This window comes from Amblyomma americanum, chromosome 2 (genome assembly GCF_052857255.1).
Source record: "Amblyomma americanum isolate KBUSLIRL-KWMA chromosome 2, ASM5285725v1, whole genome shotgun sequence".
Taxonomy (NCBI): Eukaryota; Metazoa; Arthropoda; class Arachnida; order Ixodida; family Ixodidae; genus Amblyomma; species Amblyomma americanum.
In genome coordinates, this window is record NC_135498.1 from 146,450,860 (window position 1) to 146,472,644 (window position 21,785).

General features: G+C 44.7%; 1 protein-coding gene and 1 pseudogene across 1 annotated transcript; one reads left to right on the plus strand and one right to left on the minus strand.

Annotated features, from left to right (window-relative positions):
* Window positions 1–7,527: 7,527 nt before the first annotated feature.
* Window positions 7,528–12,524, minus strand: LOC144120125 (uncharacterized; annotated as a pseudogene).
* Window positions 12,525–13,941: 1,417 nt separating this feature from the next.
* Window positions 13,942–21,771, plus strand: LOC144120126 (uncharacterized). The gene is made up of 4 exons (XM_077652568.1): window positions 13,942–14,062; window positions 17,020–17,248; window positions 21,304–21,362; window positions 21,711–21,771. The coding sequence occupies exons 1-4, from the start codon at window positions 14,034–14,036 to the stop codon at window positions 21,769–21,771; spliced, it is 378 nt and encodes a 125-aa protein (XP_077508694.1). The 5' UTR covers window positions 13,942–14,033.
* The last annotated feature ends 14 nt before the right edge of the window (window positions 21,772–21,785 follow it).

Here is a 21,785-nt window from a genome sequence, read left to right on the forward strand (position 1 = left end):
CTCTTGTAGGATATTGGTAAACTGTCATCCATGATCTGAGAGAACCCGCCATATGCGCTCCGCCCCATTCATATTGTTCTAGTTATTTCCCTCTCATGATCCGGATCAGCTGTCACTACCTGCCCTAAGTAGACGTATTCCCTCACCACTTCCAGCCCCTCGTTGCAAATTGTGAACTGCTGTTCCGTTGCTAGACTGTTGAACATTACTTTGGTTTTCTGCATGTTAATTTTTAGACCCACCATTCTGCTCTGCCTGTCTAACTCATTGATCAAGATTTGCAGTTCGCCTCCTGAGTTGCTCAGCAGGGCATTCTCATCAGCGAATCGCAGATTATTTAGGTTTTCTCCATGTACTCTTATTCCCAACTGTTCCCAATTTAGGTCTTGTAATACCTCCTGCAAACAAGCGGTGAATAGCATTGGCGAGATCGTGTCCCCTTGCCTGACGCCTTTCCTTATTGGAATTTTATTCCTGACTTCAAGGAGGGCTATGGTAGCTGTGCCGTTCCTATATATATATATATATATATATATATATATATATATATATATATATATATATATATATATATATATATATATATATATATATATATATATATATATATATATATATATATATATATGTTACGAACGTAGGTTGCGTTGGCTCCGCAGAATAAAGATTTAAGAGAAGTGGGCACTTCTACAAAGACACTTTTATTTATCAACGTTTCGACCGCGGTGCGGTCTTCTTCAGGACTGTGACAGTCCTGAAGAAGACCGCACCGCGGTCGAAACGTTGATAAATAAAAGTGTCTTTGTAGAAGTGCCCACTTCTCTTAAATATATATATATATATATATATATATATATATATATATATATATATATATATATATATATATATATATATATATATATATATATATATAATAAGGAAGCTAACAGTCACGGAAAACAAGGGGCATAGGAGAATGTTTTTAATCTTTCTTTTTTATTTGTAGTGCCAATCAATCGGTTTTAAGAAAATTACTTATAAAGCAGCAGAAAAAACAACCATGCCGCCGGTGGGATCCGAACCCACGACCTCCGAATATCGTGGGTTCGGATCCCACCGGCGGCATGGTTGTTTTTTCTGCTGCTTTATAAGTAATTTTCTTTAAACCGATTGATTTGCACTACAAATAAAAAAAGAAAGATTAAAAACATTCCCCTATGCCCCTTGGTTTCCGTGACTGTTAGCTTCCTTAATATGTTTGTCAAACGAGCCCCTCATTTGCTTTACCTTGTCTGCTAATATATATATATATATATATATATATATATATATATATATATATATATATATATATATATATATTCTAGCATTTTGACATAGGGCTCTTCTGTACCCTGATTCCGCAATGCCTGTATGACTAGGTTTCTACTGAGCCTAACGTTTTCTCGTAATCAATGAAGGCTATATATAAGGGTTGTTTACATTCTGCGCATTTATCACCTGATTGATAGTGTGAATATGATCTATTAAGATTATCCTTTACGAAAGACTGCCTGATCATTTGCTTGATTGAAGTCTAGGGTTTCAATGATTCTATTAGCGATTATCTTAGTAAATAAATTTTAGGCAACGGCTAGTAAGCTGGTCGACCTGCAATTTTTCAAGTCCTTGGCGTCTCCTTTCTTATGAATTAAGATAATGTTAGCGTTTTTCCATGCTTCTGGTATGGTCGAGGTCATAATGCATTGCGTATACAGGGTGGCTAGTTTTTCTAGCACTATCTCCCCTCCGTCCTTCAACAGATCTGCTGCTACCTAATCCTCACCAGCTGCTTTTCTCTTTTGCATTGCTCCTAAGGCTTTCTTTACTTTCTCTTTCGTTACTTACGAGATGACGCCTTGCTGTTCGCTAGTGTCTCTCTCATTAACGTTCTAATTACTTTGGCTACTGTATAGGTTTGAGTAAAACTGTTCGGCTAATTTAACTATCTTATCTATGTTGCTATTGGCATTGCCCTCATTTTCTCTTAACGCATACATCTGGTTTTTACCTATGCCTTGTTTCTTCTTCGCCGCTTTTAGGGTACCTCTGTTCTTTAGAGCATGCTCGATTCTCTCCTGATTAAAATTCCTGGTGTCGGCTACCCACTTGCGCTTATTTATTAACTTCGATAGCTCTGCTAGTTCTATTTCGTTTCTTCAGCTAGACGCCCTCATGCTTTGGCATTTCTTAGTCAGATATTTCGTCTCCTGACATAGCTTGCCGGTATCCTGTCGAACCATCCTACCACCTACTTCTCGGGTGCACTCCGTAACGATAGTAGTAAGATTATCATTCGTTGTTTTAACATTAAGATCGTCTTCCTCAGTTAAAGCCAAATATCTGTCCTGAGGCGAAATCCTGAATTCCTATACTTTCCCTCTAAAAGCTAATCCATTAATGGGCTTCCGCTTTACTAGTTTGTTCCGTTCCGTCTTCAAATCGAGGCTGATTCTAGACCTTACTATTCTGGGGTCGATACACCGCAGCTTTCCGACGACCTCTACATCCTACAAAATGCCAGGGTGAGCGCATAGCATGAAGTTGATTTCATTTTTAGTGTGACCATTGGGGCTTTTCCAGTACACTTCTTGTTCTCTCGTTTGGGGAAGAAGGTATTCATGATCCGTAAATTATCTCTATCTGCGAACTCTACAAATAATTCTCCCCTGCTATTCCTATAACCTAACTCGTAGGCGCCAACCGTCCGGTCGCCAGCCTGTTTCTTTCCCACCTTCGCATCAAAATTGCCAGTAAGTACAGCGTACTCTGGTTTTTCAACCTTTCAACGATCTGGTCACCATCATTGGATGCAGGCTCGAAGGCCTGGACCACCTCCAGCTTGTACCTCCTGTTGAGCTTAATTACGATAGCTGCCGCCCTCTCGTTAACACTATGGAATTCCTCTATGTTCCCAGCTATATCTTTATTGATGGGGAATCTCACACCTAGTTCTTGTCTATCCGCTAATCCGCGATAGCGATAGCACCCTGCTTTTAGTGCTGTGTACTCCTCACCGGTCCTGATAACTTCGTTAAGCCCTATGATATCCCATTTAATGCCCGAAAGTTCCTAGAGTAGCACTGCTAGGCTAGGCTCACCGCATAAGGTTCTAGTGTTAAGCGTTACCAGGTTCAGGTTCCAACGGCGGCCTGTCCGGAACCTATTATTCTTAGGTATAATTCTTAGCTATTATTCTTAGCTCCCTCTGCGGCGTCACAGGTCTGACCGCCGCCTTGGTTAGTTGCTCCGCAGCCTCTGGGGACTGAGGGCCGAGGGTTATTTGGTTTGTTCATAGAAGGTTGTGGCCAATTAATACACCAGGGTGGCCAAATGCTGTTCTGATGAGGGAATGCGTTGTCGGTTCTGGTCCCCGGGATACGGCCGCACCCCAGGCCTGCATATGCAATTCCATCGACACGCGGAGTTTTTTTTTAAACCCAGTCGAGAATTGCGCAGCCCCGGGATTCGAGCCCTGGTCCTCTTGCACGCGAGGCGGATGTTCTGCCTCTACGCCATCGTTGCACCAAAGAAATATTGGTATGTATATAAGCCTTGTGTTCGTGCTAAATACACTTCATGAAGCAGACAGGAGGGGAAACCAGAGCACAAGACGGAGCAGAGTGTCCTGTGTTCTGGTGTCGTGCACACTCAGTTATCTGGCGTTTTTTTATCGTTCATGCAAGCCGAAACTCGGCCATGTTTCTTGTTCTTCAGTCTTTAAGTCGCATACGACTCTTCGTGACCCTATCTACCACAGCACACATACTGGTCCTCCCACTGTCTCCCGGAGTTCACACGAGTTCATCTTCTTTGCATCACGGATGCCATCAAAACATCTCATCTAACCGTTTACGTTCCACCCTTAGTTGCGCGGATCTAAGTGTGAGTGTGGCAGCTTCGTCCGTCGTCTGCCACCTGCGATAGGTACAGCAGTACCGCGCAGATCCTTCACCTTATGCGTGAACTCGCTCCCAGTCCCACCTGCACGACACAACTGCATGTGACGTGGTTCTCCGCACCTCGCACATTAGAAAAATGTACTGGTGCTTGAGTTAAAAGCATTTGTGCCTTAAAACCATCCCTCAGGGTTCGACCGCAAGAGTGAATTGCTGGGCCAGTTAGTTCATGTCTACTAGGAAAAAGAACCAGCGAAAAAAAAACACAGGACTAGAAGTAGCATACACACGCACACACAGTTTCCGGCGACTATGTGTTGCGTTTCCCGTAGTCCTGTCTCTTTTTTTCGCTGCTTCTTGTTACGAGTAGAGTTTGACCGGAGGCAGCAAAGTATTTCGTGCTCGTAGCCACTGGGAGATTGATATAGAATATGAGACAGTTGTTGTTATTTCTTACGAAACTGTTTCAAAGCTACTTTCACTCTACTACTTTCACTCTATCTCTCATCTTGATGATGGTACCAATCCTCCTTTCATTCATAGCTCGGAACACCAGTTGCCCAACCTCGAAGTAAGTTACGCTGAGGTTCACAATCTGCTATTAACAGTTGACACAACTAAAAGTGCGAGACCAGACGCCAAACCTAATATGTTCTTAAAGAGGTACTCGAAATGGAGTGCCCGTTATCTTACAGTCATTTTAAATAAATCACTGAACACGTCCTCTGTTCCCCAGGTTAGAAAAATTGCCAATGTCATCCCGGTGTTTAAATCTGGCGGTAAACAACAATTCAGAAATTACCGACGGATCTCCCTAATTTCCACTCGCTGCAAGCTTCTTGAGCACATTATTTACAAGCACATTGTTCAGTACATAACTTGTGATAATCTACTGTCACACTGTCAGCACGGTTTTCGACCTGGTTTTTCCGCTGTCACACACTCATTTAATTTACTCACGACATAGCTTCCGCATTAAATAACCGGGATCAAATCGATGCATTATTTATAGTTTATTTCAATGCATTTGACATGGTCTGCAATAATAAGCTTCATTGTCAACTACGTACCATATTTAACGGCAATAAGTTACTCGATTGGATAACTGACCACTTATACTTAAGATCCCAGTTCGTCACTTCAACCATGCACTGTCATCGTCAGTCACTGTAACTTCATATGTGCCCCAAAGATCGGAGCTCGGGCCTGTATTATAATTTTCATTAATGATGCAGCAAATGTTATTAATGACACCGCAGTGAAGTTACGCTTATGCGCCGATGACAGCGTGCTTTATCGCAACATTGCTAACGCCCATTATCAACAGCAACTAAACAAAGTGTTTTCATTGTTCTGTGAATGAAGGAACGCATGGCAAATGAAAATTAGTTTCACTAAAACAGTTGCGATGGCCTTCGGTAACAAAAAAAAAATCCGCTGCATTTCTCTCACAGTAAAAACGGTAACTGCTTGACCCATGTCAGCGAGTTCACATATACTGGTGTTATTTTTTCATATAACGTAAAATAGAATGCTCATATTAACAACATTTCTAAGAAAGCATATCACAAACTTGGCTATCTCAAACGAACCTTAAAAAATGCCCTGAAGGTATGTAAATTAACTGCTTACAAATCACTAGTTTGACCGACCCTGGAGTACGCCTTAACTGTTTGGTCCCCTAAACACACGCGAGACATTGACCGTTTAGAATCAGTTAAAAAAAGCAATACGATTCATCTTCGGCCGGTACGATCGCAACTTTTCAACTTCTTCGCATGTGCACACTTTATCTTTGGAAACATTAGACCATAGGCGCGCATGTGAACGCATCACCGTGTCGCACAAGGTCGTTCATACGTCATCTGCATTCAGGCACCTTTCTCATTTATGCCCTCAAGCGCACGTGCAACGCGACAGAATTACCCGTTAAACGTTCCTTTCAAACCACATATAGAATGCTTTAAATTTTCTTTTTTCCCGCTAACTGTTGAAATTTGGAATCGACTGGACGGCTCACTTCGCTCATTGTTACTTGAAGAGTTCGTTAATCAGTTGCCTGAGAATTTGACCTGTTGATCTGTTTTTAATACTTATATGTTATCTATTTCTATGCTAGCCATGTTATTTGTTTTTACTAATGTATGTACCCACCCCTGCTATGTCTCTCCTCCGAGACAGCGGTATATGTAAATAAATAAAATAAAGCCACGAGTCTTCTCCTCGAAGAGGTAGTATTGTCCCCAGTTTGACTTTCGTATGCAGCCTGTGTTTGTTCTTCAGATACTGAGACCTCGCTACAGTGGCTAACCTCCTGTGGCGTTCGACTGCTCAGCCTAAGGAGGCGGTATTAAGTTCGGGCAGCGGTTTCCGCATTTCGATGGAGGCAAAATGGAAGAACGCTTGGGCACTGTGCATTCTCAATGCGCCATAAAGAATCCTAGGTGGCCTAAATTAATCCCAAAGCCTCCACTGCGGAATCTCTGACAGTCCATTTGACCTTAAGCCCAACTTCCAAACCGTACCGTACCGTACCATGCCATACCATGCCATCAGATCTCAATAGGTGGAATGGAAGAACTCTGACTGTAACCTAACTTTACCGATGAAGAAACTCATCTTTATTAGTGAGTGACCATGTTTAGGTTTGAAGTGACAGTATGATTCAAAAACAAGTATATGCCTTTTAAATGTTCATACTTGAGTAAAGACCATTACAACGAGCACCAATGCCACTACCGGTTTCAGTTAGGCTTTAAAACATCTACGAGTGTGGACAAAGCTCCAACGTGACCTAATGCACAGTTGCGCGTCCTCCTTCAGGGCACTGGCAGCGGTACCGCAAGCAGGACGGGCAGCGTTCCCCACGAACCGAAAGTGAAAAATCTTGAACAGGAGAGCGAAGAACTGCCTCCCCATTTCGATGTACCGCCTGCTTTCGAAATGGACGTGGCTGTTCCGGCCGAAGCAGTGACTACCTCCGACTTGCCTCCACCTCTTGACCTGGACATGCCGCTGCCTCCTCCTCTCGACCTGGACATGCCACTGCCTCCTCCTCTCGACCTGGACATGCCCCTGCCTCCTCCTCTCGACCTGGACATGCCCCTGCCATCTTCACCACGCAAAGGCAGCGCACCCGGCGCGTCTCCTCGTCCAGTGGTGGACGAGCCTCAGCCGAAGCCAAAGAAAGGATTTTTCAGGTTTCCCTTTTTCAAGAGTGGAGGAGAGCCGCCACCTCAGCCCCCACAGCCAGAGGAGCCTGCGTGAGTCAGCGGCGTTTAGCTTGCCTCTTTGTTTGTAGTCAGCAGTGACAGCCCTTCGAATCAGGAGTAGGCAGTAACTGCGGTATTTGGAGCTACAGTAAAACTAAAAAAAACTCTTGGGCGATCCGAAAGTACGCCGAAAGTACAGCAGGAGGTAGTGCTTGCCTAGGAAGACAACGGAAATTCAATCTCGTGGGATGGTTACCGCTTTGTGACGCAATATTCTGCGACCGCTGTTGAGGTATTGTTTTTCACAATTTATTGAGGTAATACATTTTAAATCAGAATAAATAAATAAATAAATATATAAATAAATACCAGTGCAGACATTGTTACAGATATTATTAGAAGGAAGGCCTGAAACAAAAGGTGTTGGGGAACGGGCCATGAAAAACAAAACAAGAAAATCGGTTCACTATGTGATCAGAAGCGATCGAGGAAAATTTCTAATGGCGCAACTAAAAAAAAAAATCCACCGATCCACTGCAAAGATCGAAAGAAAATGCACAACTAACTTTATTAAATAGTAGATAAGAGGTATTATTCATTTTTTTCGGTTCAAGAAGCATGAAGTATTTGAGCATTTGATATTATTGTCAGGTGTGTTCCACAGGCCTATGACTGGACACGTCAACGCCTGCATTGCATATTTTGCTTTATACACAGGAAAATACAGGTCATTATGAGATGAAAATGGTGCAATATTTATGGTTTATTACAGAGCGCTCTTTTTAGTTTTCCACACATGCCCGTTATTCGATGAGCGCTGCTTTCCAGTAAGCCAGTCTAGGTGCGCCTCTTCTCGGGTGGTGCGTTTCTCAACAGCCGTTGCGGACGGACACAACTACATTCCTCCGCTCTACTCTCCCTCCTCTTTCCACGACCGCCACTCTTCGGATGGTTTCCGTGGCAGCCACACTACGGTTGCGCCTTCATACGCTCTCGCCATACCGTCCTCCTTCCACGGCGGCCAACCTCCGGTCACGCATTCGTCCACTCTCGCCACACTTTCTTCCTTCCACAGTAACCACACTATGTGTGGCTCCCGTGGCCATCGTTTATAGATCCTTTTCAGTTCCGCATCTCCTCGCCGCGCCAACAGGGAGCATGCGGCCCGCCGCCGCACCCGCCACCGCGGCGCTGCTGTCGAAGTTTGCGCCAAGGAAGTGCGTCGTCTGCTACAGACGCGTACCGTTCCGCTGTCCTCCCGCACGGCGCTTAACCGAAGACATTGCTCACGCTTCGTGGCGTCATTATTTGCGCTTCGTAAGTTTAAATAGTTAAACTACGTGTGCGTAGAAGCGACCAGTGCTTTAGAAGCTTTAGAAAAAGATGGGCATCGGTGATTACGTTTCGCTTTGGGCAGAATAGTTGCTTTCGTGCGTCTGTAGAATGCGGCGTTTCCATCGCATTGCGTTTGAACGGTGACCTTACCCTTCTGTATCAATCCCATTGGTCGCGAGTAATTTTTACTCTTGCTTTCCAAATGCGAAAGTGAGCAAGACAAGAAAGCCTGAACGTCTGCCCCGATTTTATTAAAGATTAGAAGAACCCTCCAGACTAGTCTCGAGAGGTTCCATAAAGCGACTTATTAGTTTTCAAGGCACATATAGAGAGCTGCCCGATAAATATCATGCTGACATTTTTCTGCTGCCTCTGGTAAATACTTATGGAATAAAAAAAATCACACACACGTCTTTAGTACTTACAGAATAAAAAAATCACACACACGTCTTTAGTGGAGTTGCATCAGCGAATTCCAGTTTATTAAAACTCCTCACACACTTTCAGGCATCTTCCTTTTCACTTCGGTCATTATTTACACAAGCTTTGCTTTTTTACGTTCCCTCCGAGCTCTATTGGCACTGTCGTTCTCTTGGCTCTTCTTCCGGGAAAAAAAGTGCATTCGTGTGACCAAATAGAAGTGTACAATCTGTGCTGTAAAATCACAGCTATGCTCTGGGCAACCGATAGAGTTTGTTCCTCTCTTCGCAAGGGCATCTAAAACATTCCAGAAAAGGTCCCCAAAGGCTTCTTTTTTTGATGTTTGCACAATGGTCTCTTCTATGCTTTTCACGCATGCAAACAGTTTCCTTGAAGGACAAACAAGGCTGCCAGTCACAAACTCTCGTTCAATCACAAGCATAGCTTCAGGCGGTAGAGAGTCTTGTGAAGCCATTGTATCGCTTTTGCACTCCATGCAGGAGGTCACCTTCATCATTTTATGGGCCACGTATCCCGCTAAATAGTACAATGCCGCTTTTTCTGGACTTGAAACACTGTACACGTCATCGTCAAATGGGGCTGACAGCCCCCTCGAAGGCAGTGATGTGAGTCGCTGGAAGACTTCATCTTTAATTTTTCTCTTTTGTAGTAGTGCTTCACGCCGCTTCTCTCCAAGGCTCTCAAATGTGCTCAGCAAAACTCGTTCATCCCCTGCTTCACAGTTCCCTTTTGTGGCAAGCTTAACAGGTGTGTAAAGGGAAAGTAGTCTGAAAAGCTGGCTGAATTTGGTGACGGTTGGATGGTCTTCGTCTCCTCCGAAGGACCTCACGAGCCCAAAGAATCGCTGCAAAGCAAGAAATTTGAGCTTAACAACTGTGATTATGAGGAGTTGAAAGAGGAAACATGATGGAAGGGATACGGTTACCTCGAGTGGATCCTGGTTCAGGCTTGCTGTCAGAATGTAGCTCACGCCTTGGTTGAACAGGAACTCCACAAGTGACAGCACAGACATCAGTGTTACACGTAGGGACTCGATAGTCTGCCTAGATGCGAACAGCTTGACATTAGGAATAGATTCCGTCTCGTTCAACATTGCCAAGAAGTCGTCCAAAAACTGAAAACATATAAATGAAAACAGAAAACAGTGTTTTGAGAAAATTGGTGAATGAGTGCAAAGTTTTAAGTCTCGGTTCTTTCCCCACAATAAAAAGGCGACATAAAACAATTCTGGCGCCTTAATTTTTGGAGATCCCTTTCGTATTCCAGCTGCAGGAACCTTGGAGTTCAGAATGTCAAAGATGTCATTTAGTAGCATCGTGAACGGTTCCGTTCCAAAACTGTCGGCGAAACCAGGTACCATCATTTGTCTGTAGACCTTCAGGCCAATCGACACACTTCGGCTGAAGAGCTGCAAGCGAAAATGAGTAAAAGAAATTTGTCAAGTTTGGAAAAACATGATGGCAAATTAGTTTTGAAAATGCCTGGACGCTGACAAGCACAGATGTAATGTATAAGCATGCAGTTTTATGGCACCAACTGCTTACAACGTTTACAATGACTGAATGGCCAACTTTACCTGAATCGCCAGACGAACGTTCATGGTCTGGAGCTTCTGTGGCTTGACATGGTGCTCAGTCAACTTAGGAACCACTTTTATAGCGGCCTTTTTTTCCGCCTCAAAAAGACGTTCATAGTGCTGGAAATTTGCTTGGTATTCACCTACCTGCAACAAATTATTGTACACCATTTCGTTATAAGCAGTAATTAAACATAGGTGAACAAGTCTCTGTTACACAGCGTCATCACTCAAGAGGCATGCATATCCAAGTAATTATTTAACTTGCCTGACCATATTTGTGCTTCATCATATGATTCCGGATGCATTTCACGATATGTGGCACGTCACAAATGAAGTGGAGGAATGTTCCCTCTGGAAGGCAGGGATGTTCAATCTTGCACTGTGGGTGCTCCACCTTTCCGCTGATGCCGAGGTGTGTCCACATCGATTTGTTATTTCCGGCACCATCGCTTATCACTGCCAGTACGCGAGCACCATGTTCATGCAATTGTAGCACTGAGCTCATTACCACCTTTGCCAAGACCCATCCTGGCGCTGCACCCTTAGCTGCAAAAGTTGCTATGGGTTGGACCCATGACGCAAACATTGGGTTGAACATAACAACCAGTGCATGGTCTGCCAGCTGGTCTGTGCCAACTTTAGTAATATCCCCGTAATCTACAAAACCATCAAATTTGTAGGACGACCTGTTAAACTCGGTTCCTTACCTGAGTTTCACTTCATCGATGATTAGACAACCATATGTGTAATGTTCTGGCTTGCCTGCCATATGCAGTTTTATGCTACCAAGGGCAAATTTGTTTAAGCCGTAGCCACATGGAAGACCGTTCAGTAGCTGTACAAGACGGTTGGCACTTGGCAGGGGCAAAATCTTCATGTCAGATAGAGTTCTGTAACACTTTGGGCTTGTCAGCCTCAGAAGCAGACAGATCATAAGCCAGTCTGTAGTGTACCGGTGCCCACGTGGCGACTTAGCCGCTTGTTGCATGATGGCTGCCTGTATGACCATCTTTTGTGCTTCTGGCAGGTCCTGTGTCACTTCACCTAGACTTGTTGAAAACGCTTGCTTCAGTTTTTCACTGAGTTGGCTAATTTCTTTCTTCTTTTGCTCCCGAGCTGCAGCGGCACGAATGAGCCTCTTCCTCAAAACAGGTGCTGCAAGGCACACCTTTTTCTTGGGTTTCAGCCCACTTCTTCTTTTGAGGTCCTTCGTCATTTTCGCACACTTTATACAGACTCCTTTTTCTGCCTCAGTAAGAACTCTGCACTGCTTTTGGTATACAGTTCCTCCCCTGCTAGAGTTGCACCATGACAGGCTTGCATAGTTTGTACAACCTGCACAATTGCCTCTACGTCTGCTAACGAAGTGATTGCCAAATCCATGGGCAGCGTCGGCACCAGTTTTCCGCGGGCAGATACAACATAACTCATGTCTTCGCGAACTACGACACTCTTGAGTACTGTATATACATCTGCCTCCAATCCTGCCCTGTAAAAAACAATCTGTGATCGGCGCCCATTTTCATCTTCAAGAGCTGCCGATCTCCACTGACGAGGTAACCTCAAAGAAGCGCTCTTCTCCACCAGCTCATTAACATGCAAGCAGCTGTCTTGCACGGGCTCTGGTTGCTCTCGCTCGATATCGATATCTTCTGCAGCGTCGCTCTGCGTTGCCACTGCGTCTCTTGAGACGGTTGCTCTCTTTTTCGGAGATTTTCGCCGTTTACGATTCGAGGAGAAGTACAGCGGGAGATTAGGAAATATGGTAGGAATTGCATCACTCCTTAGAGACCATACACCGCGCTCGATTTCAATCACTTCTCCGTTGATTACATGCTTATATGACTTCAGAATATCCCCTTCTTGGAAGTGGGCGTCGCACACTTTGCATGTTTTCCCCAACACCTTGTCTGCACGGGGTATCGCTCTCGACCATTTTGCAAGGAGATTTGGATCGGTTGGCGGAGAAAAGAAGTGCCTTTTCTCCGTGTTGCGCCGGTACCCGCTGGTACATCCCGGCACAAAACACGTTGGCATTTGGTTGACAGTCCTAGCACACTCTAAAGACCATAAATGACGCACACCACCTACCCTCTGACAGCGAAAAAATCCAAAACCTGGCGCTCGAGAACATTCGGCAGCCCACGCTACTTGCAGGTTGGGTCCACACCATGAGCGTCCGCACCCGACCACACACCTAAAGCTGCTGAAGCGTAGTGCACAAACACTCAACTCATAACGACAGGATCACTTGAGAACAAAAGAACGCGACGCAAATGCGCACGACAAACGGAGCGTCAGCAACGTTGCTGCACTGCGGCGTGGCTAGCTAGCGTCGAGCGTGGCGCAAACTTCGACTGCAGCGCCATCTCAGTGGCCGGGCGCAAAACGCGGCCGCTTCGGGAGGAGAAGTTTCGAAACTAAAAAAGCTTTATAAACGGTGCCCGTGGCAACCACTTCCCGGTTACGCAATCGTGCGCACTCCTCCATACCCTACTCCTTCCATGGTAGCCGTCCTCTGGCCATACGCGCCTCCTTCCACGATACCACATTCGGATGACTCTTGTAGCAGCCATCCTCCGGTTGCACATTTCTCCGCTCGTCGTATCCTCCTCCCTCTATGGTAGCCACCCTGACAGTGGCTACCTTGGCAACGCACCCCCCCCCCCCCCGGTTAACGCCAACTACTACTAATTACTAGTGCTAACCACTAACAACAACGACGACGACGATTACGACGACAACGACAACGACAACAACAACAGCAAGAACAGCAGCAGCAGCAGCAGCAGCAGCAGCAACAACAACAATAGGTTAACAGCTGTCGTTGTAATAATGTCCTTAACTTTACGATCACTGTGTTGACTAAAGGTGCCAGTGCGTACAAAATTTTGAAATCCTCAAAACAACACCGCGGGAAATCAGTGTGCCACAGTGGCATAATCGGAATGAATGTCAACCACAATACGCTTTTTTCAGATGCATCGAAATGTCCTCACATGGGCGTTTTTTTTAGGGGCTATACAGTAAACCTATGGCACTAATAGATGTTTCCTGTCGTTCCGGAAATAGCCAGCAGCAGCGAATTCGTGTTGCATCAGCAGCAGCTATTTAGTGTTAGCATAACTCTATGATGTTTGCTCATCTTGATCTAAGCCACTAGCATGCTGAATTTCATTACTGCTTCACTCGAGCGATACTACAATCTGCTTTGTCTAGCGGAGTGAGGCTCCCCCTCAAACCTAGTCCACTTTGCTTCGTGCTGCCCCATGGTAGTCTGCAATCATTGATCGCAGTGCGAGAGGTGCTATTGTCTGCGCTTCTGCCATTCTGTGTTTTCCTTTTCCTTTCTGAGGCGAGGAAACAGCAAAGTGTACCAGCTCTGTGGTGCGGGACCTTCGTCACGGGAGCGCGCCAACGGAAGCTATCTATCCCCTTCACAGGACGACGACGGGTGAGCCTGTGACGAGCTCCCAGAATCCCGTCGCGGTGTTCAAGGACCAACCTCCCCCGAAGCCCTCCTTATTCTCTCGGTTACGGGGCTTCATGAAAAAGGCGCCCCCCGAAGCCAACAGGTGCGTGCTCTCCAATTTTGCTCTGTTGCATTTGTATGCAGGGGTGGGTACGCGAGCTGTGGGGCTCCGTGCTCGAAGGCTTGACCTGCGGTGAAAAGTATATGAAGGAGCCAGGTTTTGCTAATTTGGATCTGCACTTGATTTTTCAAATGGCCACAGGCTCCGATCTGCACCTCATGCAGCCAGTGGCGAGCTGGAGAACATCTGGGTGATTCGTGAAAAATTTTTCTGTCGCTGGCCATGTCATTTTTGCGAACTCCTCGACTTGTGACTGGCGATAAATTTGTTTCTAGCGAGCATGTCTAGGCATGTTGAAAGGAAAAGCGAGGACTTCAGGCGCGAATTTGTTTTGACGGTCACAAAAACCAGTTTCGTGCTATTGAGGAGGAAAAACGTACAATTTAGGCGATAATAATATTAATAATAATAATAATAATAATAATAATAATAATAATAATAATAATAATAATAATAATAATAATAATAATAATAATAATAATAATAATAATTGGTTTTTTGGGGGGAAAGGAAATGGCGCAGTATCTGTCTCATATATCGTTGGACACTGAACCGCGCCGTAAGGGAAGGGATAAAGGAGGGAGTGAAAGAAGAAAGGAAGAAGAGGTGCCGTAGTGGAGGGCTCCGGAATAATTTCGACCACCTGGGGATCTTTAACGTGCACTGACATCGCACAGCACACGGGCGCCTTAGCGTTTTTCCCCCATAAAAACGCAGCCGCCGCGGTCGGGTTCGAACTCGGGAACTCCGGATCAGTAGTCGAGCGCCCTAACCACTGAGCCAACGCGGCGGGGCTAGGCGATAGTGCAGAAGATGAAATTGAAAAAAAAAGATGGTAAGCATGCTTCCGCTTCTTGCCTGCAGCGTTGGCGCAAACTCACTTGCATAGCTAGGGGAACGTAATTATAACAGCAACAGTTGATTGCATGAAGAGTATCATTTTTTTTAAATTACTATATCCTAGTGTCAGGCGTACTATAGAGGCAGAATGCAGTTGGCCTCGAAGGACAGACTACCGCTATGTGCTGACAAAGAGGCTGCTTTGAAAGCTTTTGTAAGCTAGAAAGGAACGAGAGTGAAGTTTAGCAGCTGCCACCACCAGCCTTTTTCACGAGTACGATTTACGATGTCAGTAAAATGTTTTTGAATAAAAGTTAAAAAAAAGGAACTATAACGGTCTTAGTGTTCGGCAGCTTTCGCATTGCTATCGCTAATGCACTTGTATGTTATAAGGAAGCCAAAAGTCACCGGAACCAAGTCAGATAACGGTATGTTTCTTTTTATTTTTAGTTTCGGTTATCTGAGGTAAATTAATAGTGCAACTTTTCCATTGCTGAAAGTTCACTTTTTAGAAAACAGTAGATTAGGCTCTCAAGGTTAGGTTACACGCAAACATAAATACCCCCCAATGCAGAAGTTTCAACAGCCGCCACCGTAGCTCAGTTTGTAGGACAGCGGACGCGAAATTCGAAGGTCGTGGGCTCGGATACTTCCGGCAGCTTGCGCTTATTTTTATTCTGTTTTCTAATAAGTTAACCTTTTGTGATAAGTTAACCTTGAGTCACTTATCATAGATCCCCACAAATGTAAAAAACAAAACACAAACATTTTCTAAAGCTGCTTGGTTTCGGTGACTGTTCGCTTCCTTCGTATGTATGCCTTAATGAGTTCCTCATCTTTCTTCCGTTGTCTGCTTTTATCTAATAAGGAAGACAAAAACAAAAAATTATGAACCTCATGACGCTCGGCTTCACTGGCGGCGTCCCAAGTTTGATGCGCACACGCGTGCGAAAACATTCCAAGTTGGACTCGAAGTTTCTCTACATTCAAGGCATATGGTAACTAGCGTTAAAGACAAGGACAGAAGAGAGGCGGACAGCACGAATGCTAGACTGGGAAAACGTCTTTTGAAGTTTAGAAAACGTCTGCGGAGGTATCAAATGCCGAGTTGCTGGAGTTTAGCAGCAGGAAGAGCCTGGCGGGGTTGTCCTCATTGTTTGTTTGAGTTTAAAATCGTGCGTGCACACAATCGGCGCCCGAATGACATTCAGAAAGCTTAGATTCAGTCTGCATTGAAGCCTATATTACTCCTCAATATATATTGAGCGTTCCATCGCTCCTATATATCTCCAAGCGGTATTTTATGAGAAGAATAAAGCTCTGGGCACACGAACCTCACCATAATAAAACCATCAATGAGAAATTTATGCAGAAGTCGTTTATTTAGTTCGTGAAACGTCCCCTTAACTGATGTTCTCGAACAGTTTGTACACTTTTGAGGAAGAAACTTGAGGGGTACTCTGGAAGACTGCCTAGCGAACTTAAATCGGGGGTAGGTTTTTATCATAACATTAGAAATAAAATTTCCAGCCCTTCTTAATTGCGGGCACCCTTCCTACGTTCCGAATGGAGTGCATTCAAATCTGCACGTACTGCGCACAATCGACTGCTGCGGTTTTCCTATGAGGATAACAAAAATTAACATCACAGAAAATAATGTACCAAATTACCCTGACATCATCGTGTGCTCTCAATTTTGTGGGAGCTGCATCAGCATCGTCGGCGCTATCACTTCTGCTACATCAGGTGGCACTGCCGCAATCTGGAAGCCATGTATGTCGTTAAATTTAAGGCATTGGTTTGCGACATTTTTATGTTGGATGCTCATTTTCGTCATGTAGACGTTCATTAATCCTAGTCTCGAACTGAGTTTATTAAGTAATGAATGCTTCCTTCATAGAGCCGAAGGCCGGGAACAATATTTATTAGGTTCTTTGCTCGCTGAACTAAGACAATATATCTTTTTAAGTGCTTATTACGTCGACCTTTGCGTTGCGATTGTATTCGTCTACGGATTTATGCACTACCTTTTTGCGCAAGACATCTCCCTATATAAGTAATTATAAACAGGCATAAAGTGACACTCCGCTCGCTCTCAGGGATTCCGACCAGACTCAGGACCACATGACGACCATACCCGAGGGCTACCCGGTCACCGAGACCGTCCAGGCGGCGGAGGTAGCGCCGACCGCGGCGGCACAGCCGGTCCCCGAAGAGCTGCCGTTTTCCTCGCAGCCGCCGGTGCAGGTTTACCAGGCCATGTCCGGTAAGACTGAGGCTGACTGCGCAAAGGACGCTGTGCTGCGATCGAAAACTAAGCGAACACACGTACGAAGAAGGCACAACAAGTACAGAACACAGGAGAAGCTCCCTCTACTTGATCTCAGCGATATTAAACTACATGTTCTGGCGCAAGTTTGGTTGGCGCATCGCGCTTCTGGGTGCAGGAAGCCGGGATAACCCATGTGTCCCTCGCTTGGGAAAATGACCAGAGACCCCTCTCAGTTTTCACAAAAGCAGCTGGTTGGATAATAAATATTCCAAGTTATGTATTTGCGTTCTGAATTAGTTGGACAGCGCTCGCCGGAGTTCTCCCCGGCAAAAGCAATTCCAGAATTTTTTCAATGTATTGAATGGGTAGCGTTGAGATTGTACTAAGACTTCTGCTGACTAAGCACAAGCTGGGCTGTGCTATGGCGATCATCTCAATTTCAAGATCTGTAAGCCAAGTCATACGAATTGAATTTGTATTTTGCTTCCGAAATAATAATATTCACGGTACAGCTTAGCGTAAGAGCTGAATATATACAGAATATACAAACTGAAAAAGAGAAGCAAGGAAAGGTATGCTGTCAAGAGGGCTCGGACATAATGAAGCATAAAAGTGCAGCACAAAGAGAAGGTTGTGAAAAACAAGTGATGGTACATAAGCGTCAAACATGGCGAAAAACGCAGCCTTAAATGCCAAATTGTGCGGAACAAAAAGTAAATAAAAATGGTACAAATAAAAAATAAATAGCCCCCCGCAAAAAAAAATACAAGTAACATCTTGACGAAAACAAACCCAGTAAGAAGTAAAGGCAAAACATGATTACGGAGCAGTAAGGAGGCGATAGTAAGCAATGACCGAAAATACACCAAGGAACAAAAATTGAAATAATAAAAACGGAGTACACAATCCCAGATTTTCGTTAATAGTGCGCGATGTTCAACTGTGCGGCATGTCACCGCCTTATAAAGGCGGCAAGCGAGGAAAAGGGCGAGATTTCGCGCAAGCCCTCAATCCTGGCGTCTGCGTTGTCTTCTACGCTGTTCTCTTCGCTAGGACACCCACACTGCCAGACTATGTGTCTAAAAAAACGGTAAAAAGCAGAATACGTGCAGGACTAAGATAAGTCACTGTGGCGCGCGTTCTCTTTGTCTTTCGTATTCCTGCAGCTTACGCACGCGAAACGCAGTTATCATAAAAATAGCAACAAGGAGATTTGTCAACATGTGCCAAGTATTGCCTGGAAAGTGAACCATTTGGTTTCCACTAGCCTGCTTTGAAGATAAAACACAATAACGGCGGCATGAATTGCTTTTGTAATGTTCGAGTTGCTAGAAGGCGTAAAATATCCGAATCTTTCAAAGGCGCTTTTCTGTCTTTCTGTTTTCCACTTAAGACCTTTTTTGCTTTGCAAATAGTGTGTTGCATAGCGTGTGTCCTTGTGAAGAAAGCAGCGTAGCAGACGACGCTCGTACTGGAAAGGACTTAGTGTGCTTGCGCGAACTCTACCCTGTTTCCCCGCTTATCGCCGGTCCCAATGCGTTAACAAGCTTAGTTGTTGACGGTTGCGCGATATTAGTTAGTTTTAGAATACGAGGACTCTATCGATTAGGGGGATAGGGAAATTGCGGGGCGCAGTGCGCATAGGCAGAACAATAACGCCCTTCTAATTATTGTCCCGCGCATACACACTGGTGCCTCATTGTTCACCTATCCCTCTAAACGATAGCGTCTTCCTGTTTTAAAGGTCCCTATTAGCGCGGAGGCGTTAGGGGTAGCGGTCAGCGGAGAACCCGGCGTAGGTGACATGGTCGCCGGTGTGTGCAGAAAAGCCGTATTGGTCGAGATGGTCGTGATGTCACATGCAGAGCTGTGGAATGTGAAGTGTTTAGAAGTTGAAAGACTGATTGTCGCAACATGACGCAAAAGTCATTAGGACATGTAAGTACACACAGGAAATGAATTGCGCTGAAAAAAAAAATTGCGGTTATTAGTCGGGAATCGAACCCCTAACGCTTGGGTCGCAACTCACTCTACCCCTAGGCCACGCAGGCATGTTCACGCCACTTAGTTAAAGCGGGGCTTTATATTTATTTCACGTGGTCTTTCACATTATGCGGAGACTGTAACAGTGCCTACGTGTGCAAGAGGAGCAGGACGCATTAAAGCTATCGCGTCATACCCTTGACGACGAAGTTTAAGCGTCCCACAAATATTGAGTACAATCCGTAGGGCTGTGCAAAAGGAAGCCGTGCAAAGGAATACAAAGATAAATAAGTACCTATATCCGAGCAGAGGAGCTCGCGGAGTCGAGATAAGTTTATCTGGTAAGAAATGTTCGTGTCTTTAGCTGAGAGACTGGTATTTTAAAGATCAAATTCCCATGCATTTACTGTCGCATTTTGAATTCGTGGTGTCGAGCTTGAAGCCACAAAATTGCGGCGGCAATTCGGGCCGGTTATCTGTGACGCAAACACAGCCGCCTTCGTTTTCGCCGTTTTGACTGTGTTCGTGATTTGAGCGTTTTTATTCAAACAGAACTTCAGAAAAATATATCGAAGCCAAATAATTTCTCACTTTAACACGTTCTGAGTCGTGTTCTTCTTGAAAAGTAATGACGCAGCATTTATACCCTATATTCACAAAATAATCCTAATTTGCATAGAAAAGCACTGTGAGTGGCACGGGAACCTGACCGCATTACGAATTCTCTCTCGTATCGAAACGTTGCTCTTCGCTTAACCTGCATAACCGACTTTCTTGCACGCTAACCTATTACACTATAAACAGGAATATGCCTATGAGGGACTAAAAAGGGGAGTAAACTGTCCTCTATTGCACTCCCTTTCATAAAAAATAGAGTGCGCTAGAGGACAGCCTCTCACCTCTTTGTCTTTTCTGTTTAGAGTGTAGACATAAACTCGGCTTTAATTGGGGTCAGTCCCATTAAACAAGCCTCTCGGTGACTTGCGGCGAAGAACGCCCGGCTGAATCAGAAGCAGTCAAAATTACTATTCCTGGATGACGTCTTTCTTATTTCCGTGCCGCGTTTCGCTGTGTTACGCACTGTACTTTCAACAAACAATTGGCACCACAACCCTTGCAATGATTTCCTATGCAGCGGTCGTTTGAAATGATTTCTTTTATGAGAGGTGAAACTACTTTTATATTTTATGTTTCATTTTCTCAGGATTCTATATATATGACAAGCGTACTTTTCCATAGCGCGATCATATGTTCGGAAACGCGGAACACTTTAGAATACAGAGAATAAAACTTAATTTTGTAGGGGACTTCATTTCCAATCACGTGTCTACTTTTCAACTTGGCAACGTCATACGTAGTGACAAAAGTCTTATGTCCGAGAAATTTTCTCTCAAAATTTCGAAATTGTTTTCGAAGCAATGAAAATGAAACGTCTAATAATTTTTTTTATTATCCTGTTAAGTGGCGCCCATAGGGAGACATAAGAAACACATGCATTACATTGTTTTCTTTTGAGCAACCTGTTCAGTTCATTAGCGCATAATTCCGTAAGCAGTTTGCGAAGAGAAATAATTAAAAAAAAGCAAATTCAACTCCAATGCTTTAAATTCTTCGTAACCGTATCAACATTGGCGTTTTGAGTCATCAGAGAGCGTAATAAAAAGAAATTTTTCGCATAAACCCGGGTTGAGACTTTTGGCTCGCGAAAAAAAAAACAGTAGGACTCCAAAACTGAATTTAGAACTGCATGTAGTCGTTGAAGCACCCAGATCGCCGTGTGGGTAACTTCATCGAGAAAGTAGTTAATAAGTTTTGTCCTGCTGATTCAAGAGTTCACAGTATGAAAAGATGACCACGAAAACATAGGGAACGTATAATACGCAACTTAGAACTACACTTTCAAATTGGCTTCAAACGGCAGTTCTAACTGGGTTTACGAAAGAATTATCTGATATACCGAGTTGTAAATGGAGCTTCTGTCCTGTGCTTTTCCTCATTCTACATCGCTCTGTGCTTGCTTAGTATAACGAGTCCTAACCAAACAGCCCAATCAACTGGTATGTTCCGCCTCTATATGTAAAGCAGGATTCTTGCTCATTCTTTCTAGTTCACGTTTAATTTTTTGCAGGAGAAGCGAAGAATACTCGCATTAACTTCCAATGTACTCAAGTACCTGTTCACGCTCGGGTAACTACGTGGTTGACTGCAATCTGTTTCAGAAAGATTCGGTTGTTTTCAGCAGCATGCTTGCAAGCTGTTTGGGCCATTCGAAGCGCCGTCTCGCTGTCATGCGCCAGCGCGAGTGATCGTTCCGTAAATTTCGTGCGCTCCAGGTACGCCATTCCTCCGGAGTTCCTTTAAACTGCGAAGAATGGGGAGAATTGAGGTCTGTTGTTGTGTGCTCGGTCGCGACGCGGTAACATTCGAATCGGCGAGAGCTTGAGCTGCAAAGATGCTGGATGGCCAGTTACGAAACGTGGTTGCCGACGAGGCGTTCGAAGGGCTTCTGTGGACAATGTGTGCGAATTATTCCAGGCCCAGAACCACCACTGGGGTGGAGGAAGTCGCCTGTCGGGTCCCGCAGGGGCTCTGGTAGGGGGTCTGACAAGG